This window comes from Tursiops truncatus, chromosome X, assembly GCF_011762595.2.
Source record: "Tursiops truncatus isolate mTurTru1 chromosome X, mTurTru1.mat.Y, whole genome shotgun sequence".
Taxonomy (NCBI): domain Eukaryota; kingdom Metazoa; phylum Chordata; class Mammalia; order Artiodactyla; family Delphinidae; genus Tursiops; species Tursiops truncatus.
The window spans coordinates 111,210,405-111,234,917 of NC_047055.1; the positions used below are offsets into that span (position 1 = coordinate 111,210,405).

The 24,513-nt window shown below is 33.8% G+C and overlaps 1 protein-coding gene across 4 annotated transcripts in view; it reads right to left on the bottom strand.

Annotated features, from left to right (window-relative positions):
- Positions 1-24,513, bottom strand: part of CNKSR2 (connector enhancer of kinase suppressor of Ras 2) — a 258,534-nt gene that overhangs the window by 184,939 nt on the left and 49,082 nt on the right. For all 4 annotated transcript variants that reach the window (XM_019927697.3, XM_019927696.3, XM_019927698.3 and 1 more), the window contains exons 2-3: positions 19,850-20,013; positions 11,777-11,979 (exon numbers count right to left, since the gene is read on the bottom strand). In XM_019927697.3, the coding sequence (XP_019783256.1) occupies positions 11,777-11,979; positions 19,850-20,013 (367 nt within the window). The remainder of the gene's footprint in view (positions 1-11,776; positions 11,980-19,849; positions 20,014-24,513) is intronic.

Sequence of the window (24,513 nt, forward strand, 5' to 3'; positions counted from 1 at the left end):
AAACAAAATCACAAATAGAAAAGAAGGTATGGGGGTAAATATTTAGTCAGATTACTAGAACTTTAGTGCTTTGGATCTCTCTACTGATAACTCTTAAGGCAATTTACTATAAATGATTATATAAGACTGCTTCCTGGTTACAAACTGAATTTGTCTCTCTTCTAGAAAACTCTACAACTCAAGCACCTCCCATTGTCACAGGGGTCCACAGGAGAGGCCCTTTATTGGTTACATTTTTTTAAAAACGTATTTTTCACTTATGTATTTTGGCCATTCTAATAGCTATGTAGAGGCTTATCACAGATTTAACTTGCATTTCCCCAAAGTTATATGTATTTGCTCTATCTATATATTATCTATATTTAATCGTTAACTATATTTCCCTAATAATTTTCTAACTGGTTGTGCTGACTTGTGCATATTTGCTATCCATATATAATCTTTAGTGAAATGTCTGCTCAAGCCCTTTGCCCATTCTTTATTTAGATTTTTGGCATTACTACTGAGTTTAGAGACTTCTCAGTATTTTCTGTATGCAAGTCCTTTGTTGAACAGGTAACCTGTAAAATTTCTTCTCAGTCTATGGCTTCTCTTTCCATCCTTTAACAGAATCTTTAGCAGGTCAAAAGTTTTTTATTTTAATGAGGTCAAATTTATCGATAATTTCTTTTCTGGATTGTACCTTTAACCTTACATCTAAGAAATCTTCACCTGACTCTAACTCAAGTTTTCTTCTAAAAGTTTTTTATTTTACTTTTAGATCTATGACCCATTTTTAACTCAATTTTTGTATAAGGTGTGAGGTTTGGGTCGAGGTTCACTTTTTTCCCTCTGCCTATCCAAGTGTTCCAACACCATTTGTTGAAAAACTAACCATTCTCCACTGAATTGCTTTTGCTCCTTTGTCAAAAACTGGCTAACCATATGCATAAAGTTCTGGACTCTCTGTGTCTATCTTGCCACCAATACCAGTTTTGATTACTGAAGTTATATAATATTTAAAATAGTATTAAAAAACTTCAAAATTGATGAAGTATTATGGTCCCTTTATTTTTTAATACAAATTTTAGAATCATACTGTCTGTGGCTATAAAAAAATCCTGCTGTAATTTTTATGTGAATTTTATTAAACCTACAGGAAGATTTGAGAATTGACATCTTTACTAAGTTGAGTCTTCCAATCCATGAACACAGTATGTCTCTCCATTTATTTAGGTCTTGTTTGATTTTATACATCAGTGTTTTATAGTTTTCACATAGAAATCCTGTAGATATTTTGCCAAATTTATATGTAGGCATCTCATTAATTCTAGAGCAACTGTAAATTATACCATGTTTTTACTTTTTGTTACCAACTGTACATTGCTAGTATACAAGAATGTGATAAATTTTTCCGTGTAGACTTCATATTCTACAACCTTGTCAAATTCACTTACTAGTTCAAAAAGATGTTTTGTAGCTATCTTGGAATATTCTACACACAGACATATATTATCTGCAAATAGGAAAAGTTTTATTTTTTCCTTTCTAATCTCTAGACCTTTTACTTCCTTTTCTGGCCTACTGTATTGGATATAACAGGAGGGATGAGCGTGGACAGCCTTGCCTTATTCCCAATCTTAGGAGGAAAGCATTGTCTTTCACAGTACAAGGTCAGCTGTTGCTTTTTATATATGCTTCATATCAAGTTGAGATATTACTACTCTATTCCTACTTTGCTGAGAATTTTTCTCATGATCGGGTATAGGATTCTACTGAATGCTTTTCTTTTTTACATTAACTGATATGATTATATGATTTTTATTCTACAGCACATTAACATGGTAGACTATATTGATTTATTTTCAAGTACTGAAGCAGCCTTGCTTGCCTAGAATGAATCCCACTTAGTCAAGGTGCACAGTTCTATTTATATGTGGTTGGACTTGGATTGCCAATATTTTGTGGAGGATTATAACATGTAAGTTTGTACTATCTTTGCCGGGTATTGGAATCAGGATAATGATTGTACCATAAAATGAGATGGGATGGATTACCTCTATGTCTATTTTCTGAAATAGACTGTGTAGAATTGGTGTTATTTTTTCTTTAAACATAGAATTCACCAGTGACATCATCTAGGCCTGGACCTTTTTCCCCCTACTCCAAAGAGTTTCTAAGTACAATTCAATTTCTTTAATAGTTACAGGATTATTCAGAGAATCTATTTCATCTTGGGTAAGTTTTGGTAGCTTTTGTGTTTTTGAAGGAATTGGTTCATTTCATCTAAGCTGTCAAATGTATGTATAAAGAATTATTTGTAGTATTCCTTTATTATCCGTTTAATTTTGATTGACTTCTCAACATAGTGTGGTCCCATTTTCAGTTTCATTGATTTCTGTTCATTTATCATTACTATTTGCTCCCTTTTGCTCCTTTGGGCTTATTTTCTACTTTCTTTTTTCTTTAATTTTATTTTTTTAAGAATACTTAGCATGAGATCTAACCTCTTAACAAAAATTTAACTGTAAAAGACAATACTATTAATTATAGGTACAGTGTTCTACAGCAGATCTCTAGAACTTTTTCATCTTGCTTAACTAAAACTTTATGCCCATGCTTGTTGATTAGCAATTATTTTTCTACTTTCTTGAGATGAGAGCTTAGATAATTGATTTGAGACCTTTCTTTTGTTCTGATATAAGCATTCAGTGCTTACAAATTTTCCTTTCAGAATTGCTTTAGCTGCGTGCCTCAAAAACTATGACTTGCTCTAATTTTCATTCTGTTCAATGTATTTTTTATTTCCCTTGAGATTTCCTCTTTTATCCATGGATTAGTTAGAAGTGTGTTGTTTGATTTCTAGTTTGACTCCATTATGGTTAAAGAAGAGATTCTAACTGATTTAAACTATTTTAAATGTGTTGAAGTTTGTTTTATGATGCAGATACGGTGTACCCTCATGAATGTTCCATGGGCACTTGAAAAGAATTTGTATTCTACTGTTGTTGGATGAAATGCTCTCAAAATGTCAAGTATATCTTGTTATCTGGTGTTGTTCAGCTCTTCTAATCCTTACTTTCTGTTTTGAGAGAGGAGATGAGGTATCCAATTGTAATTGTGGATCTGTCTATTTCTTCTTTTAGTTCTGTCATTTTTTGCTTCAAGTACTTTGAAATTATTGTGTGGTATATACATCTTAGCAGTTTCTGTTTCTTGTTTTTTGAATTGTCTATTTATAGGCTCATCTGTTGCATTTTGGTGTTCTTCGTTTTTAATTTAAATGTAATATTCACATAGTACACATTAACCCCCTGCTTCTCATAACTGTTTGTAGCAAGTATTTTCCCCCGTTTGTCATCTGTCTTATACTTAGTCATGTTTTTCAATTTTATGTAGTCAAACAGCATATTTCTTTGCATTTTATTCCATATTTTAAAATACTTAATAAGTCTACATCTAGAAATCATTTTTTGTCTATATTTTCTCCAGTTTTCTTATGGATTTATTTTTCCCTCTTAAATAAATGATAGGCCTAAAATTACTTTAGTGAACAGGTAGTGTTCTATCATTATTTATTCTCCAAAGGCTTAATCAAGTACCCCAATTCCACTTATCAAATGACCCTTTCTTTTTCCAGGGGTTTGAACATATTGTTTTGTAAATGATTCTATGTATTGCAGTCTATTATGCGCTGTCTTCCACTACTGTTTATTCCTATTCCGAAATGGTATATTTTTCAACATAGTTTACTAAAACAGGAGTCATTAAGAATTTAAATAATGATGATTAGAACAAAATGTATGTAATTAATTAATCTGAAGTCATTGCATAGGTATATCTAAATTTATTAAAACTCATTAAACTTAAAATGGATAAATTTTATAGAATGTAAATTAGGCTTCAATAAAACTATTTTTAAAAAGATGTTACGATACAAGCACTTCTAGGAAAACATCATTTAAAAAAACCACCCCAAGACCATTTTTTTTGCTGCATTGAAGCATAAAAATTGGCATTTTAATTAAGAATTCAAAAATGCTTCTGGCATGATTAGAAAGAGCTTGGGTTCCTAGTTTTGCAAAGGTCAAAGTCTGTTAATAAAATCTAAAAGCTTCATTCAAAAGTGATGAGATGAAGTACAGCATGATTTTCCCCATAAAATCTTAAAAAAAGACTCATTTGATCTTGAAAATGTACCAAAAGAAAAATCTGTTTGATAACAGAATGCCTGTAGCAGACTGAATTCTAAGGTGTGTTTTCCACTTTCCTGAGCACTCATATTTCAAGTGGGACAAGCTTCTCGCTCAAGATTAACTGTCAAGAAAAACTGGAAAAAAAATCTAAGATATACCTAGGAAAACATGCATTTTATCTTGTAGTGAATTCCCCTAAAGTTTTCATTTTAAAGGCAAATCATATACAACCACACAAGAACCATTCTTAGCAAGCACATCTTAATGTTTGGGATGATGATAAATAAAAGAAGGCTGACAGGTTCCAATCTTTGTCAGTTACCAAAGATGAACACTCAATCATGACTAATGAAATAAAGAAATGGATCTCTATAGAATAGCTGAACATGATCAACTTGAAAACAAAACAAAATTAAGAGAGGAATTTGTTCCTCAGTCTAAAGAAACCCCAAGTTAGAGCACAGGCTACTTAGAAAAAAACACGTGGCTGACTCGACGTAAAGAAAATAAAATTCATGGCAGGAAAAATTTTTGATGCCAGAAAGTTAAAAAAAAATAAATAAAATCTTTGGCTCATTAATAAATGGCCATTACAGGAACCATCCTACTTAGATCTTAAAAGTTACACAACTATCCTCAAATCATCATATGGATAATAAAATGCTTATACTTCTTTCTAGTGCAAAAGTTATTGACCCTATAAAAATTATTTGTTGTACATTCTTTTCAAACAAAAGCATTTATGGAAAGGTTATTAATGGTTCAGAAATCCTAAACAAATTAGAAGCTAACAAGAGAAGCTAACAAGAAAAACTAAGGAGTTAATTAGGAAATCTGGAAGGCCTTACTGTTTCTCAGGTTGGCACTGCTGAGCCTGAGGGGCATTCTATGAACAATAGCCTTGCTAACATCACTGCTCATTTCTGGAACAAGAGGTGCCAAGTTGGAGCACTGAGCACACAAGAGGAAATAAGACCAAACAACAACGAGCCACAGCATTTGGTAGTGTTTGGGGTAGATTTCTTTGTCTCTGTAATTTTTCCCTGGTATAGAAATAATTTTTGTCCTATAGTTATTCATATCATAGAAGAAGAAATTACTTCAACCACTTTCGTAGATAAAGCAAAAGATTTCAAAGAATACATTTTTTCCCTTGGCATACTAATCCTTATGCCTTAAACATTTAAAAGGTTTTCAGTGATATAAAAAGACATCTCATTGATCCTTTCAAAACAGAATGATCTTAAAATGTATTTCAGAAACAATTAGAAATAGGTATTAATGCTAAAAATGAGAGAAAATAATAAATTTTCATTATAAATAGCAAAATAAACTTTTTCTATACATAATACTTTTGAATATTTTTTAATGATGTTACTGTACAACATGGTACATACAGCGATCTGGAAACCTCCAAGTATAGATTGATTTGAAAAAGCCATATAAAACTGTAAGAAAGATGAGGTGTGAAAAACAGCAGGATGTAGGTTAAAAATAGACAAGTAAACCATGAATTGAAAATAAACAGTAAAGCTACCAACTGTGATTCACCTCTGAGGCTTTTCCTCTGGGAAAGTCTGTTGTTTCACTCAAGTCAATATTTAAAATACGAAGAAAAAGGGGATTTCTGTTAGCCTTAGATTTTATTTTCTTTAAGAAATGTAAGGAGCTAATTTTTGAAAATAAATGTTACTTAAATGGAAGCTCCACTGAAATTGCAGTTTTTGTGATTTGTAAACATTTTCCCTAGCACCCTAATGCTTTTGCCTTAAACGTTCAAAAGGTTTTCAATGATATTAAGAGATATCTCATTGATGTCTTCAAAGTAAAATGAGAAATAAACTTTCTATAAAAAAATTCTATATAGCAATTTGAAGTATCAAGGCCAGAAAAAGAAAAGTGGTATTCTTGTTTAGCATTTGAGGAGAAACACCAAAGTACAAATAAATGTTTATATATGCCGCATTCCTAAGAATCGCTTCCTCAAAATCCTTAAGAACTGGTCCACATTCAAAAGGAGACGTAGTATGACAAAGGAACATGATAAAAGAGAAACAAGAAGGGCTTTGGTATCACAACAAAAATAGATTCAAGTTATAATTTTCACACTAGTGAACAACTTCAGGCAAATTACTTCATGTTTCATATGTAAAATGGGGATAATGATACCCGCTTCGTGAGAATTCAATAAGTCAATACATGAAAAGCATCTAGTTCAGTATGGAGCTAAATTAAAGATTTTATCCTATTCTTTCTTTTCCTTTCTCCCTTCAAGTGACATAAAATAAAAATTGCAATAAACTCATCATATTGCTGTGCATGCAAGTTCTCCCCAAAATGTAAAAAAAAATTAATGCCAAAAAGTCAGATTTTTAAAAAATTAAGCCAGTTGTTTGGCATCAAAATAACCATAGTTACCTGAGAGAATTTTTCATTTTTCAACTAAAGAATTATACTATATTGTACACTAAAGGAATAAACTAAGGTTAAAGATCCAATGCTTGGCAATATTCGATTGCAGTGACCATTTTAAACCCTCCAAATTAAAGGCAATCTACCATGACAAATCAAGATATTAAAAGTTTTTGGTCAACATAATTTCTATGGAACTTTTATAATTAAGTACTTAAGTTCTAAGTTCTTCAAAACAAAAATAAAAAAGACAAGATTCATTCTTACCTTATATAAAGAAAGCACAAAAACAGATTAGTTTTGGTCTAGAACTTGGTATTAACTAAATTTAGTCAGAGAAGAGGTAGGGAGTTAAATCATGATTCTACAAGTCACCAACAAACTTTCTTAGTGTTTATTCTTTGAAATTATGTAAAGGGAAATAAGATGAATATATTCCTCATATGGCTTTGGTGAACAAGGTCAATGATTTATAGAATATTAGTGCTTAGAAGAGAACTTCAAATTCTGCAGGTCTTACATCCTTATTCTAAAAAGAAAATAAAAACAGAGGTTAAGGTTCAAGGTTACCCAGGGCCAGAGGCAGAGCTGAAACTCAACTCTCTCTTAGCCCTTTGTTCTTTTATACTATTTCACGATGTATTTCGGCAGGGATTCACAGCAGAGTCATGGAGAACACTGCTCTTTTGGCTTTTCTAGCATTGATTAATGTGTTTTGCTTCCTGTGTAGTTTGCAGAACACACTGAAACAAGAGGGCATGTGGAATGTTGTCTTGTGCTCTTGCTGCTACCTAGAAAACATTTTTTCTTTGAAAGGAATAAAAATATAACTTAAATACACATCCACTAACAATCTCTAATAAAAGTCTGGTCTACTTGTCAGGAAAACAAACAGCATAAACATTTTACTTGGCACAGTTATAGATAAAATCCTATTACATTTAAATTGATTTTGGGACCTTTTGAAATTTATATTAGCCAAGGAGTAGTTAAGATATTCATACAATCCATGGAAGAGAAGGAAGCAAAGTAAGTTCCTAGATATAGAAGTAGCCCTCATCATTTGCCTTTCCTCTTTTCCAACACCTCTAAAAGATGCAGTCTATGAAAAGTAGAAGTTAATATTATACAAAACTATCCTGAACTACATACCATTTCACAGAAAAATTTCTTCAAAGAGGAGTTATCACTTACCTTTAACTCACAATCAACCCAAGAATTCCAGTTTTCATTAATTCTAAGTAAAAACACTAAACTGTTGTTGGTAAGATCACATATATCCTGATTCCCTAATTTACTACACACTTTCAGCCTTACCGTGCCTAACCTGTCAGCAGCATTTGACTCTACTGACCACTTCCTTTTTTTCCCTAAAACCCCTTATTCCCATCTTAAACGTTCTCACCACATACACAAAAAAGGTAATTATGCGAGGTGATAGATTATATGAACTAATCTTATCATGGTAATCATTTTGCAATGTATATGTGTATCAAATCATCACGTTGTACACTTTAAACTTACACAATGTTATATATCACTCATATCTCAATAAAGTTGGAAAAAAATACTAAAATATCAACACTGCCCCCCCACCCGCCCACCAAAAAACTCTTTACTCCCTTTGCTACCGTGACACCACTCTCAACTAATTCTATCCTATGGAGTCTGGTTATGTCTTCTTATTTTTTTCCATAAGCTGAACTTCTAATCATCCTTCAGTTCTTGGTGGTCTACAGAGGTCATTCCTTTTCTCAGTTCTCTTCATTCACTCAGAAAAATTTATTGAGCACCCACTATAGGGCAGGAACTCTTCTAGATAATTGTGATAGCAGTGAACAAAGCAGATGAAAATCCATGCTCTCCAGAAGCATACATTATATATAGAGCAGTCAGACAAAAACAATAATAACACATAAGTAAATTACATACTGTGTTAGAAGGGTTTGTGTTATGGAAAGCAAATAGAGCAGGATAAGAGGAATCCATTCTAAAATTCTCCTTATACCACCATATTAATGCATTCAGGACTTTAACTACCACCTATATTTTAACTATTCCCAAATCTCTATCCACCGTATATCTTTTCTGAGCAGCAATACTCTAAAGACCTTTTCACAATCTCTCATGGCCAACACTCAACACTTGTCCTCCACCATAACCTGTTCCTCCTGTTTTGATAATGGCATCACCATCCATTGGGTCAGCCAAGTCAGATACCTCTTATTCACCTTAGGTGTCTCCTTTTCCTTAGTCTCTCTGTCTAACAGTCTTCTATCCTCACTGCTGCTTCTCTAATTAAAGATCTCAGTAAATAGCAATGGAGAGAATCAACTCTGTAGTCAGGCGCCTGGAATGAACCCTGGCTCCACCACTTACTTCCTATTTGGTTTTGAACTTAACTTCTGCCTCTATATGTGCTAGTTTTCCTATCTGTAAAATGAAGACAACTCTCCTAGGTTTGCTTTGAGTGTGGCTGGTAGCATCAGAATCACCAATAGTAGCAGCAGCATGATAACAGTGGGCACTCCATACTGGCAGGTTCCATATCCATGGATTCAACCAACCTCGAATCGAAATATTTGAAAAAAAATTCCAGAGAGTTCAAAAAAGCAAAATTTGAATTTGTTGTACAAGGCAATTATTTACATAGCATTTACACTGTATTAGGTATTATAAGTAATCTACAGATGATTTAAAACATAAAGGAGGATGTGCGTAGGTTACATGCAAATACTGTCATTTTATATAAGGGACTTGAGAATCCTCAGGTTTTGGTATCTGAGGGGGTGCTGGTCAGGTAATGAGGGACAAATATTCCTGAAACAACCTCTTAACTGGTTTCCCTTCTTCCAGCCTTATTCTTTCCCTAATCTTTCCCAACATTATAGCGCAAGTAATCTTCAAAATTCAAAGGTCTGAACACAACAGTGACCCTAAACAGCTCCCCATTGCCTTCAGCATAAAGTCCAAATGCCTTAAAATGACAAAGAATTCTTTTTCTCCTTCTTCTTTCCTTTTTAAAACTAAAGCTGTTAAAGCATAATCATTATAGACAAGCCAGCCTGGAGCTGAACTTTCCTGAGAAAAATCTTCAAAATATAAACTTCAGTTTCTTTTTAAAATTTACAGTCTCAGCAGAAGATTTTAAAGTTATCACAAAGTTGTCTCTTTTCCTTCTAAGTATATATTTTATTTTTATGATCAAAATGTTAAATGGCCTTTGATTTAATGATCACCATAGGTAGTATGATATAACACAAAATAAGCATTGTGAGAACCTTTGCAGCAATGGAAGCCAAACAGATGATTTAAATTATTTCCTTCAGACTTTTTGTCACATTTTCTCTTTCGATGAAACAAACGCAAAATACCATTGATTGACTGCAGGGATTACTATGTATGTGTGTGTACGCTCATGTATGTTTGTAGATGAACTGGCATTTACTAAGGACATCTTATTAGATGATAAAAATAATGCCACCATAAAAAATTATATAATACAATAAAATCAGAAACTACTATATAGTGTTCTAGAAGCCATTATGTGATTTTATAAACAGCCATACTTGCCATTAAGAAGTAAAAACATTCTCTAATCATTCTATTTATTTACTGATTTAACAAGTACTAGTGTAAAAAGAAAATAATGAAATTTACCAAATATAAATATCAAGGCTGAGCTAATTTACAATTATAGGACAGGTGATAGAAGAAGATATAACTAAAATCAAATATATTTTCTATAAGTTTCTGATTATTGAGAAGCCTCCTGAAACAAGTATATTACGTTACTTAAGGATAAGCCATATTTTAAATATATTTACTTACTGACCATTATACTACTTGTAGAATTTACATGTTTGAACAGCAATTACTTCATACAATGGATAAATGTGGTTTAAACAATTATGAGAATTTTCATGATGTCATAATATAAGAGAAATATGCTGTCTGCCGATTAATTATCAAAAAGCTAATAATTACAGCTTAGTGTTCAGATTTGGATTTAGTATTGTCATGTTATATGTTATTAGTAATATATATAAATTTAGACAATATAGAATTAAGTAAAATTACCTTAACTTTTACCTTAGACATAAAAATACTTTGTTTTTAATATAAAGTCTCATATTTTTAAAAAGCCAAAATATAATACAGTTGAACTTCAAACAAAGAGAGGATTAGGGGTGCCAACCCCACAGTCGAAAAGTCATGTGTAACTTTATAGTCAGCCCTCCATATCCACAGATTCAACCAATGGATGATTATGTTAATATAGTAATGTGGTGTGTATGTATTGAAAAAACTCTGTATATAAGCGGACCCATGCAGTTCAAACCCATGTTGTTCAAGGGTCACTGCGTATATATGTGTATATATGTGTATATGTATGTAAATTCTACTGACATTTACTCAAGAAAGAATTCTAGTAAAATTCTATATATCAGAATTTCTTATAAGAGACAAAATGTTTTTTAAGATTTGATTATTTAACCATCATAACACAGCACATGTCCCCTACAAAAAAATTTTCAAAAATGAAAGAGCTTATTTAGTATTTTTTAAATAGTTGTAATGTTTTACCATTAAAATGTTTAATCACATATACAATTTTAATCTAACTTTTTTCATTTTATATTATGAAAACTTTTATGTGTTCCAAGACAAATGAAACTTAACTAAATTAGCAAAAAAAGGACCAAAATTGTTTTTATAATATCCAAAATTGACTGTGCAATGTGAATAATAATAATAAATAAAGCAAAGGTAATGAGACATACAGTGCATGCTATGAAAGTGTCAGTGTCTAATTACCCATTTAAAACAATAAATAGAATACTGATGGTCACTTCCTTAAATATGACCAATGAATGAAAAGAATACAGAAAATCAGGAGACAAGGTAGTATTATAAATCTTGTTATGACAGCCAAAAATGATTTTCCTTATAGAGCAGCAAATGTATTTTGAAACTGTCAGGGACTAATTATTGATTAGCTACTTGGATATAAAATTTTGTAAACAGTATCTCTTTGATGATATGCTTATATTGTGGTAAATCATAATTAGGCATTTGTTAATATTCCTCGTACTTATCTAATCCTTTCACAAGAAAAAAATGAAATAACGTTATATTCACACTGATGCCTGAGGAGGATAACTTATGAAACACGTGAAAGATTTTACCTGTCCAACCAGGCAAGCAGACTCTTGGCTGCTCCAATCAGATCCACAACCGAAGTCAGAAAATCATTTGGCAATTTTCGGCTGGTTCTCCCATCATAATGGCCACTCCTTCTCCTCCCTGTTATAAAATTCTGTAGATTTTTGGCAGATGCATTCAACTTGTGAGAAAGGGTTTTTAGATTTTCTGTTTCCAAGCCATAATTCTGAAATATAAAAAGACAGAGAACAAATATACTTAAAGTCAATATTTTATTCATTCGTTAAAACATTCACTGAGTACTTTACTATATGTACAGGCAGTGGAACAAATATTAAGAGTTACACATAAATAAGATAGGATTCCTGGCCTAGCAGAACCCATAGTCAAATGAGGATTTGGGGAAACGTCAGATAAACAAATCACAAGAAAATGTGTAAGTGCTAATATGAACATGGAAAGATGAGGGCATTCTATCTGGGAATTATGCCACCCAAGAGAGAAAGATTATAAGGACTCATAAGCAGTTTCTTTTTTAACCCAAACCTAAGTTCATTTACTTGTGAAATTCATTATTATCAACAATTATTTTTGAGTATCTATTCTATTAGCATATGCATAGTCATGAATGTAGGCACTAGGAAAAATTCTGCTTCCCCCAAATGAGAAAGTAAGTACAATCCAACAATAAAATGAAATAGCAAAAAATAAATCACATACAATATAACTTTTCTTCTGTGTCCTCTTCATAATGACTCACATAAGAAGTTTCTTTTATGATATGGTATACCAGGAAAACCTCTGCATCCTCAGGGAAACCAATATACTTTCTCCTTTTTATAATACAAATTATAAAACTAAACTTATTTATAATTTTGTCATGGTTGCATTAGCTCACAGTCAAATATGAAGCACATCTAAAGAAATCATAATGACTTTTTGGTAAGTATAATTGTTCTTCTTTTCCTTGGTCTCACTTTTCAATTTCTATTAATATATATTATTTCACCCTAAATGTTTTATCTATAAATTATTGCAAAAAGGATTTATATGAATAAATACAAATAAACTTTTTTTTACCATATGTAATAGGAAAATATTGTCGGATCCCCTCAAATAAACTTTAGGGAAAGATTTCACAAGTCACAATTAATTTTAAAACAGATAATTGTGAGTTGTTAACCTGATCAGAGGATGACCTTGATCAAAGTACTTAGCAGCATGTATGTTACTGTCATGTGTAAAATTAAAAGTATTATTAACTTACAGAAAAACATAAAACCCAAAGAATGTTAGATAGCCTCTGAGGCCCAAATAAATTCTAAGTTTGATTTATCCCCTCCTTTTACAGTTAAGTAAAGTGAGACACAGGGAGATATTTTGATCTGCTTAGAGCTCAGAGCTTAGAGTAGACAGAAATCAGAATGGGACTACAAGCCCCCAGGCCACCTGTGAGGAAATACCTCTACCCCCACTCCTTAGCACCAATAATCTATTCCTGTTCAAGCAGAGTAGTAGAAACAAGTGAAACAAAATGGAAGAAAATACTGGGGGAAATGAAAAAGGGAAGAAAATGGCACAATGAATTTAGCTATATTATCAAGTCAACAATCACTGGGTAGCTAGTTTATAAGAAATTTAGGTTTATTCTTTCTATTTAAGAAAAGAAATAACTTAGAGGAGAAAAAAGGAGGGCGTAGAGGAAGATTTGGATGCATAAACATTAATAGCAAGTTATGTATGTTACCACTAAAGATTTAATAGTGATAAAAATCTGATTGTTCTTTGCTGAGAATTTACATTTTTACTAAAAGAACACTGTTTTGGAGCCATGGATTTGTTTTTTAAAAAACATAGTATATTATATATTCACCGCTAAATTTGAATTGCAATAGTCTCTCAAGTTAAAAGGTTTGGTTTACACAAATAAAACAACATTCTATTCAAATTATATTGCATCTGAGCATGGATTATTTGTGAAACATTTCGGAGATTTTATCCAGCACGTATCCTCTTATAAGAGATATTCTCTAATGACTAGATAATGACTAGATAACTTATGTCAAGTAAACTGAAAATGATACTTCTGAAGTACTTGAAAGTATTTTCAGAAGTTTTTCCCTGTGTTAAAGCATTTTCCCTTAAGTACCACAGTGTCTGCCCTTTTCATTTTTGTGTATTAATGATTTTAATGAGAAAATATTTGTTTACAAACAAATTATAAAAATTTCTCAGAGAAACTCAAATTTAAATAGTTTATTAGTGAGGAACCTAATCAATCAACCTGGTAACATAACTTGCACTCTGTAGCCAGTAGCCCCGACAAAAGATTCATTTAAATTATCTCTTCTTATATTACCATCTCAAATATTTTATTAGAAAAGGTAAAAATGATTTTAAAAGAATACAGATCTTCTCATAAAAATCTGAAGGCAAAGTGAAAATACTTTGAAGATTCTAAAATTTAAGATAGCATTACATTAAAAAAAATACAACTCAAGAATTATAGAATAGAAAAATCTTCTGGACAAAACCTGGTAAGATACCCTGAGGTCTCCTAACTTGGAAGCCTACTAAATAAATATCCTATATGGAGGAATTTCAGGTAAAAAATACAGGCCACAGAGGAATCCAGTAGCGAGAAGAGACAAAAAATGTGTAGGAGAGGAAATTCTTAAAACTTATTCTAGTTAACAAATATAACTAGTTAAATCAATAATTCAAAAGCATTTAAGAATTCTAGAAGAGTACAAAAATAGGTTAGAAGCTTCTCTGTATATAACAGTGTCTGTGTGATACTATTTGAACAAAAGAGATGGATTAGTTGATCTCTCAAGTTAATTTTCATCATCACAGTTCTCAGTTCTAAGTAGCTCAAAATCAATTACTGACAACACAGAGATATCTTTTTGCGTTTTCCTTCATGAAAGTGGACGGTTTGTTGTGACTCACTAAGTCACCAGTAAATCACACTCCCCTGCCTACCATGTAAAGAAGCAACAAGTATATGAAGCACCCCTTTGCTTTGGGCCAAAGGTATGCAGATGAGAAGTACTGTCTCAACTTTTTAAAAATGCAGGTTTATTCACTACAGACTTGCTTTTTACTGGATATGCATGGGACAACTAGGCATTACTATTGGTACAGAAAGGACTACATCAAGTAAACAAAAGCTTGGACATGAAATGTACTTAGCGATTTTCTTTATCCTATATGTTACCTATGTGGTCAGTACATTCATGCCAGGAACCAGGTGTGACTCCACACTGATTCAACATAGCCAGTCTAATCTTAAGGAACTGATGCTAAGTTTCTACTGTTCTTCTCTCAGTTATACGCATGCAAAAGCACATGAAAGAAAGAAACAACATTTGAGAAAATCGAGCTGGCTCCCTCACTAGTGGCAAATTCTCACTAAACACTTAACTGGAAATATTGGCACCATGTATTTTACAATGTCAATGCTATTTTATTCAGAGCTCTTAATTTGAATGCATCATGTAGCAGGTGTTTAGGTTTTATAATACTTTGCTTTATAAATATGTGTGAGTCCTAAAAAGATTGCTTTAATGATTTTTTTTTAGAAATGAATTATTTTGAGATGAATGAACCAAGCAATTATGTTGCAAAGAAACAAATCCTAGCAATGGCAGGCATCAATTTTTTCCTACAAAATACCTATTACATGAAAAGTATATGAAGAATGAAATGCAAACTCTTCTTATCCTGTCATAAATGATTCACTTGTACTTCTCAATAAAAGGTGCACTGTCAAAACATAAATTAAGGGCTATACATTAAACTATATGTATTTTATTTATGCTTTACTATTTTAGTTAATACAAGGTGCTCTCTATTGAAGCACACCAAATGGTAGCATAACAGCTTGAAAGAGTTAATATAACTCCAAATCATGAAAAGCTTATTTCTTTCTAGGATAACATGGTACAAACAGTATAGTTGCTGCTTAATAAATATATGTTGCATGAATGAACAAGTTACTAAATAAACCTTTGATTTTCAACAGCTGCCATAACATTTATTCCCCATCAGGACTAATTTCAAGACAAGGCAGATGAAAATATTCCACTGCTCAAGAAAAACAAAGGAATTTGGTAATTTTTCTGTGTCTTCCTTATTTTAGGAACAGAAACTTCAGAGTCTGAGGCTGTGTCGGCAAGAGAAAAAAATTACAGTTCTCTGGAGAAAGGCAGATAACTTCATTCAGTAAGATAACATTAATTGAATATCCTCTACTTGCTAATCACTAGGCAGAAAGCATATCAAGGACCAAAAAACCTAAGCAAAGAATTGTAATGTGATACAAAGTGTAAGGTGACATTCTTCCCATCACTTCCCACTCTGCAGCAGCTAAATCAAAATTCTTATTTTTCTCTGATCACTGCATACTCTTTCACAATTCTGTCTTTACATATATTTTTTCTGCCTAGATAACTTTTCTCCAACTTTTTTATCTGGCAAACATCTACGCATCCTGCAAGTCCCAATGCAAATCCCACTTACGGTTCCTGGATCCCTCAGTAGTGTTCACCATCTCCTTCTGCACTCCCCTGGGATTTTAAAAATAAATCTATATTATCTTTTAATGACTGTTGTCTTTACTGGACTGTATACATCTTAAGAGCACAGACTATGCCTTTTTAATCTTTGTATTCCCTGTGGTAGCACTGTATGAGCATGAATATATAATTGTTAAAAGAAGAAATAAATACAGTAGATGTAGGAAAAAGTAGAAGAGTCAGTAGAGACATTACAGTTTTGAAGAGACAAAACATAGTTCCCCATTGCCGACAGCACAACTCCTGATGCTCAGCTTGCTGAAGAGGGATGTCACCTCCTGATTTTATAATGGCATGTAGAAGTAAATCAGAATTCACTGCTCGGAAATTTGCTTTACATTCACTGGAAAACATCTGGTGCATAAACTGTAAGATATGTGCACTTTTAACATGTTGATGTATAGCCATTAGGAAGCAGTGAAAAGGAAGTTTAATATTTGACCTCCTTGGGGAATAAACATAGAAAGAATGAATTTAATGTTTTGATTTACTTTCTCCCAAGAAAATGATGCAACACTATGCTGCTTAAACCCAGAACTGCACGGCAGTGGCCTGTATCTCTGATACCATCCTTTTAAGTAAGTCTAGGTCAGCAAAGCTTATCCCAGGCCAAACTCCAAAGTCTACAGGTCTAGACTATCTGTAGGTAGTACCGTAATCACCAATCTTACTTCCTTCTTCAAAGTGGCAGGGTGGAGCTCAGCATGTGAGTGGTTCATCTAAGAGAAGCCCTGCTTATGACACATACACTCTAGACTTCAAGCTGTGACACACTCAACTTTACTATTATAGAAGATGTGGCAAATAGGGGACTGCTAGGTCAGATACCCATCTCCAAGCCACTTATATTGTACCTTCATAGCGATTCTGACTCATATTTGGAGACCAGTATGCAAAAACACTGTGGACTCTTACCTTACCCTGAGTACTAGCTTTTATTTCAGGCATGATTTCTGTAATCTGATTCAGATAAGGGAGAGTGCAAGTGCATGCTCTGGTCTGAATTAATTTCTTTTATCTCAGGAATAAGGAAACAAGAAGATCCCCAAATTATCATGTGAAAAATATGTCAAGTCTCTTTCATCACCACTTTCAAAAAACGTTTATTCAGCATCTACTATTGCCAGGCATTTGTGCTACACACTAGGTGTTCAATAAGCAATGTCACTTTTCCCACATAGCTTGTAGTCTAGCAGAAGAAACAGACATTAAACTAATAAATACACACACAAGTATATAATTATGAAATGAGATGAGGGTTAAGAAAGAGAGGAAGAGTGGGGGGCCAATTTTAGACCAGGCCAGGGTGAGGGAGTGATCAGGGAATATCTCTGAGGAAAGGACAATTAAGGTTAGACTGAAATGTGTAAGTGGGAGGTACTATTCAACCAATCTGGTTTCAGATTCTTTAAAAACTATTTTCAATCAGTTCTTTTCCCCTTGCTTATTCTATTGGCTTTTAGTGAAATTTGATGACATTATTGGTGTTCCTTAATGAAAATAACAGTTCCCATTGCTTCTGTGACAACTCTTTCATAGTTGTCTTCATGCTTCTCTGACTACTCCATAAGTCTCCTCTGAAGGCTACCCTTCTTCCTTCCCAGCTGGAGTGTCAAGTTGTGTCCTTTGTTCTTTATATTCTACAGGCCCTTCCTGGGTGATCTCTCTATCTATGGATTCAATCCCTATATACTTGAGACTCCCAAATCTCTATCTTCAGCCACTTCTTAGCTCTAAATTCAGAAATTCAATTGTCTGATGAGTATTTCTTTCTGGATAACACAGAGATGCCTCAAATTCAACAAATCCAAAACTCAATTTATATTCCCTCCTAAATCTATTCTTGCTGCTATTGCCTATCTTCATTATTGGAAGATCTTCTACTCTACCTCTGCAGCGAATAAGATGGAATCTTCCTCAACTTCCTTTATCTCACTCACTACTCCTAGTCACCAGATCTTCTGTATTCCTGTTGCACATCCTTAGTTTAAGCCCTATTCATAGCCTAAGTAGATTATTTTAAACACCTCCTAAATGTTCCCCTGTCTTCACTCTATGTCCAGTCCACTCCACCCTTTTCACCACCATCAGTTACCTTTTTAAAGCAAGTATTTGATCATTCTTGCATAGTCCTCCAGTGCCCAGATGAAGAAGTACTCATCTCTTATCAGGATATTAAGGTACTTTACAGTCTGGCCCTATTCTATCTTTTAAAGCCTAATTTTAGGCCACTATTTCCCACTTATTTTTGGTGGGAAAATAGTTTATCATTTTTCATACACACCAGGCATGCTCCTTATTCTGTGTGCCTGTGTATGTGCTGTTTTATCTACCTGGAAATTCCTTCCCTCTGTTCCTCCACCTCTTAGAACACATGCTCGTCCTCCACTAGGCGGTTAAAGATCACCTCTTTTGCAATATGAACCCATTTATCTTAGTCAAAACTTCTGTGCCCCTAATACTCAGCTCATACTTTTATTTTAGTAATTATACTATAATATTGTGATTATTTATATGTCACTCTCCCCCCACTAGGCTTTTCAAGATGGCAGGAACTAGAACTTACATCTGTCACACACAGTGCTGACTGTACTGATTCCTGAATTACGTTTAATTATCTACACATTTATTATTAATCATCATCATCTTAATAATAGTGACTACTTAGTGAATGCCTACTGTGTGCCAGGCACAGAATTAGGCACTATTCAAACACTATCTCCTTTGCTTTTCACACCAATACCAAGAGGTAGTTAATATTATCTCTATTTTTTAAAAAAGAACTAAGGCTATGGTGAAATGACTTGCACACAAATGTCAGTAATTGACTGAGTCAAATTTCAATCCCATATTATTATAAGACTCATGTTCTTTTTCACTGTGGCTCTAGCCCCAGTCATGTTAGTGTCATCTTACCTAACATGGGAAAAAAAAGTCTATGTTCCTCTCAGAATATCTAATGTACTATCAGAATCTTGCAGGGTTCTTTTCACATTGATTTCCCTTGTCTGACAAGGCACTGCTCTTTTAACACACAAAAGTAGACATATAATGTACAATATTCAATTTTCATTGATGTATACACAAAGGACACTAAAATAATTTAATTATTTTAAGGATGGTTTTTCTAAAATAGGATTACTTAATATTTGGGATACTAAAGCAAAACTTTTAGAAGGAAATGAACTTTATAACTGATTGTATGCAATCGTACATCCCAAATGCTTCTGTGAAAACTCCCTTGGTGAGTTTTCAAGTAGTTTTTCAAGTAGTTAAATAAAATGTCACCAATTGAGTTAATAAGCCCCTTTAATTTGTAATTTGGTCCTGCATAGTGCATCAAATTCAATGAAGGAGGAAAATATCACCACATCCAGTTGGCTGATAATGAGGGGATCTTTTTTTTCTGCTTGAAGGAGAAGAAACAAAAAAATTTTAAGGAAAAAATTTTTAAAGGAAAGAAAACAGGAAAGAAAAGCAAAGTTTCCCTTCCCACCAGTTTTATGATGTCCTTACCAGTGCACACAGAAGGTCAACCGCTTCCAAGATCAGTTCCTGATGGCCGATGCGGCTGACCCCCAGATCCTCTAGCTCCTGATGTGTAATGCGCAGCAGCTGGTCTCCACTGATCTTCTCCCTCTCAAAGTTCTTAATATACTGCTGCAAACAGTCATCAAGACCTGCAAAAGAAAAATACGGAAGACCAGAATGAAGAAAAAAAGAGAGTTGAACCAAACAAATTAAAAAAAATAATAAAACAAGCATTAACTCCTACCCAGTCACAAGTTAAGTCCATTTCAGCTCTGGACTAGTTCAATCATCCACCTTTCCTCAACCTATATATGGGCTTCACTGGGGAAAAAAAAATCACTTCCTCATATCCCAGCTGTTGGGCTCCTATTTGAATTTTCCTCAGCAGCTACTGCAAGTCTTTACCTCTCTTCTCAGCAGTTCTCTTCGCTGCCTGTTTCTCAAAATGTGCTAATGGGCAGGTTCTCCTACTTCCAAATTTATCTGCACCCCACTCCTCCTTTCTTCTTTCAGAGGGAGAGGTACCCTTCTTTCTATACAAGGCTAATCAATCTTCCTCTGCTCTGAAATCTTCTGCCACCTTAACACTACTTGAACAATTAAAAAATTAAATGCTCTATTTCAACCATTTCTTTCTTATTGACTCCTTTGTTCAAACCTCTGCCATCTTAAAAAAACAAAATAAAACAAAAACATTTCCTTGATTTCCTTGATCCTGTGTTCGCCACCAGTCTGTTACTCCCTTCAGAACCAAACCCCTTACACCTTTATTTCCTCACCTATAATGCACTCCTTAATCCACCATTATTTGGAATTTACCCAGATCCAAAAATGGAAATCCACAGTGGATACGTTTTTCAAGATTACTCAGGGTACTTCATAAGTGATTGGCCAGGCTACAGATTGGGTGGCTTCAATCACCTATGAAATGACCTGATATAAATGATGAACTGGACTATCAAGATTACTTCTCTCCAGATTTTTAAGTAAGGAATACCAAGAAAATGAGGCAATCACGAAATCTAAAAGGTCTTGATTATATGTCAAGGAGGGAGACGAAAGGCCATAATGGGCAACGATCCAGTTGAAATTATGACAGAGCGGAAATGATAAGCAAGTAGAGAAAGCAGAGACAAGGTTACAACAATTGTGCAAAGGGAAGCAAAGTCCCATAACAGAAATTACGTAGCCACTGAGAGAAGAAAAGAGACACTCCTAAAAGCCACCTGGTTCCTGATAGGATAGTTTAGTACCAGGCCACACATGTCCTTACTATCTTTTCAAACTTTCTTGAAGTAACCTGAGTTACCCTGCAGTCTCTCTATACTACCTTTCTTTCACCTTCCATTGGTATACGCACATCACTCTTTCCTGGTTCTCTCTGTCCATTCGTTCTCTGTACCCTTTCAGGATGTTTTCTCCAACTGTCCTAAAATATTGTTGCTCTCCACTCCAGGGACCCATTCCTGACCCCCTTACCTCTCCTCTTTACATTCTAACTGAACAATCTCATCCATGCCCATGTCTTCAACTGCAATCTAATACCTCATACTTCCATTTCAGATCTCTCTCATGAATGCCAGACCTACAAATCTACACATCGTAACATGCCACAACACAACTCATTTTCCCCTCCAGAGGAGTCTCTGCTGCATTCACTGTCTCAATGAATGGCACCACCATCTATCCCAGTATAAAGACTAAATACATGGGAGCCATCTTAGATTTATCTATCTTCCTTATATCCCTGCATCCAACCAATCTCCATGTCTGAACAATTGGTCCTCCGAAACATCATTTATATATATATATATCCTTTCCTCTCGTTCTCCACTGCCATCTTTCTAAATCAGGCCACAAACAGTTGGCCTAAAACAGTTTTACAGTTTTCCTGCTGCTAGTCATTATCCTCTCCATCTTCCCCAACATAAAAATTCCGATATCATTCTCTACCTCAAAAATGTTCACGCAGCAAGATCCTTTTTGACCCACCTCCTAGAGAAATGGAAACAAAAACAAAAATAAACAAATGGGACCTAATGAAACTTAAAAGCTTTTGCACAGCAAAGGAAACCATAAACAACGTGAAAAGACAACCCTCAGAATGGGAGAAAATATCTGCAAATGAATCAAGTGACAAAGGATTAATCTCCAAAATATACAAGCAGCTCATGCAGCTCAATATCAAAAAAACAAACAACCCAATCCAAAAATGGGCAGAAGACCTAAATAGACATTCCTCCAAAGAAGATATACAGACTGCCAACAAACACATGAAAGGATGCTCAACATCATTAATTATTAGAGAAATGCAAATCAAAACTACAATGAGGTATCAACTCACACTGGTCAGAATGGCCATCATCAAAAAATCTACAAACATTAAATGCTGGAGAGCATGTGGAGAAAAGGGAACCCTCTTGCACTGTTGGTGAGAATGTAAATTGATATAGCCACTATGGAGAACAGTATGGAGGTTCCTTAAAAAACTAAAAATAGAACTACCATACAACCCAGCAATCCCACTACTGGGCATATACCCTGAGAAAACCATAATTCAAAAAGAGTCAAGTACCACTATGTTCATTGCAGCTCTATTTACAATAGCAAGGACATGGAAGCAACCTAAGTGTCCATCAACGGATGAATGGATAAAGAAGATGTGGCACATATATACAATGGAATATTACTCAGCCATAGAAAGAAACGAAATTGAGTTATTTGTAGTGAGGTGGATGGACCTAGAGTCTGTCATACAGAGTGAAGTAAGTCAGAAAGAGAAAAACAAATACAGTATGCTAACACATATATGTGGAATCTAAAAAAAAATGGTTCTGAAGAACCTAGGGGGAGGACAGGAATAAAGACACAGATGTAGAGAATGGACTTGAGGCCACGGGGAAGGGTAAGGGTAAGCTGGGGCGAAGTGAGAGAGTGGCATGGACATGGACATATATACACTACCAAATGTAAAATAGATAGCTAGTGGGAAGCAGCTGCATAGCACAGGGAAATCAGCTTGGTGCTTTGTGACCACCCAGAAGGGTGAGATAGGGTGGGATGGAGACGCAAGAGGGAGGAGATATGGGGATATATGTACATGTATAGCTGATTCACTTCGTTATAAAGCAGAAACTAACCATTGTAAAGCAATTATACTCCAAAAAAGATGTTAAAAAATGTTCATTGTTTCCTCATATTTATGACAGAACAAAATCTGAACTACTTTATATAGTGTTCAAGGCCCTCCCTGACCTGGACCTTGCCTTCCTATACAGACTCATTTCAGACACCGTCCACACTTCCCAATCTACCACTCTACAGACCTCCATCACAACAATGCCCACATTATAATTCTTTGTTCCCATGTCTGTGTGCCCAATAAATAGACTGGAAATTCCTTGAAGCTGGGCACTGTGTCTTCTGAATTTGGAGAACCCAGGGCTTAGAGCACAGTGACTGACACAGACTAATGCTCAATAAGTGTAAACTGAATAAATTAATAGACATTTAATTTTATGCTATATAACCTGGTCAGAGCAAAAAGGGAACTATTTTTTCTTTTTTTAAAAAATTTCTTTGGAGTATAGTTAATTTACAATGTTGTGCTAGTTTCAGGAAAAAAGGAACATTTTAAATAAGAGCTAAATCTAAAATTAGAGGGGCAAAAGAACGTTTGGTACATGGCATTTTGAAGCACTCATGTCTTGATACACTGCAGAATAATATGAGATAGACTGTTATTATTTTGAGTTGATTTTTCTTACAATTCCTCTATGTAAAGGAATGATAAAGGATTTCCTAGGGCATCAAAGACAGCATCATTATTAAGGTTACAGACCAAGTCACATACTAACTGGCCGGGTAGAAATAAGGAAGAGAGACTTATCCTGTATCACATTAATTGCTGCCTAATTTAATTATCAAGGTATATTAGCCCATAATATAGGAAGTATCTTGGCTCCTCTATTTAAAATGTAAAATATATGGCAAATATGCAGCTAGGGTATTATAATACAATCACAATAATGTCACTTTATGTCAATATATGTATTTATGAACCATATGAACCATATATATATTTTTTTCTCAACTGAATTATAAGTAATCAATGACCTTATAATATTTTAGAGTTGTTGTTTTGACTGAAAGGTCAAAAGCAACACCTCACATCTGTGTATGGAGAAAATATGGTCCAGAAAGAGTAACCTACAAAAATCACAAAAATGAATACATTACAAAATTGGGCTAAAGGTCTGAACCTCATGATTCTAGGATCTATGCAACACATATGTGATCATTTAAACTCCCGTCACTCATACACTGTTTTATTTAAAGTAGAACTATACCATTTTCAAGAAGGAGAAGTTCTTTAGTGATTATGTGTCTAGTCTTCAACACTGTAACATTAAGTAGATAAAATGAGAACTAATATATACCATATATTTTTATTTTTATTTTTAATATATACCAAATATTTTTAAAATATTATTATCCATCCCATTTTCCTAAGATTTTAAGCTTTAATGTTGCATGAATTCTTTCCTTAGGTACCACCAAATTTTACCCTCTCTTGTTGATGTTCTAAATAATTATAAGTAAAATTTATAACATCCACATACAAATTCCTACCTATTTGTTCTTAAGAA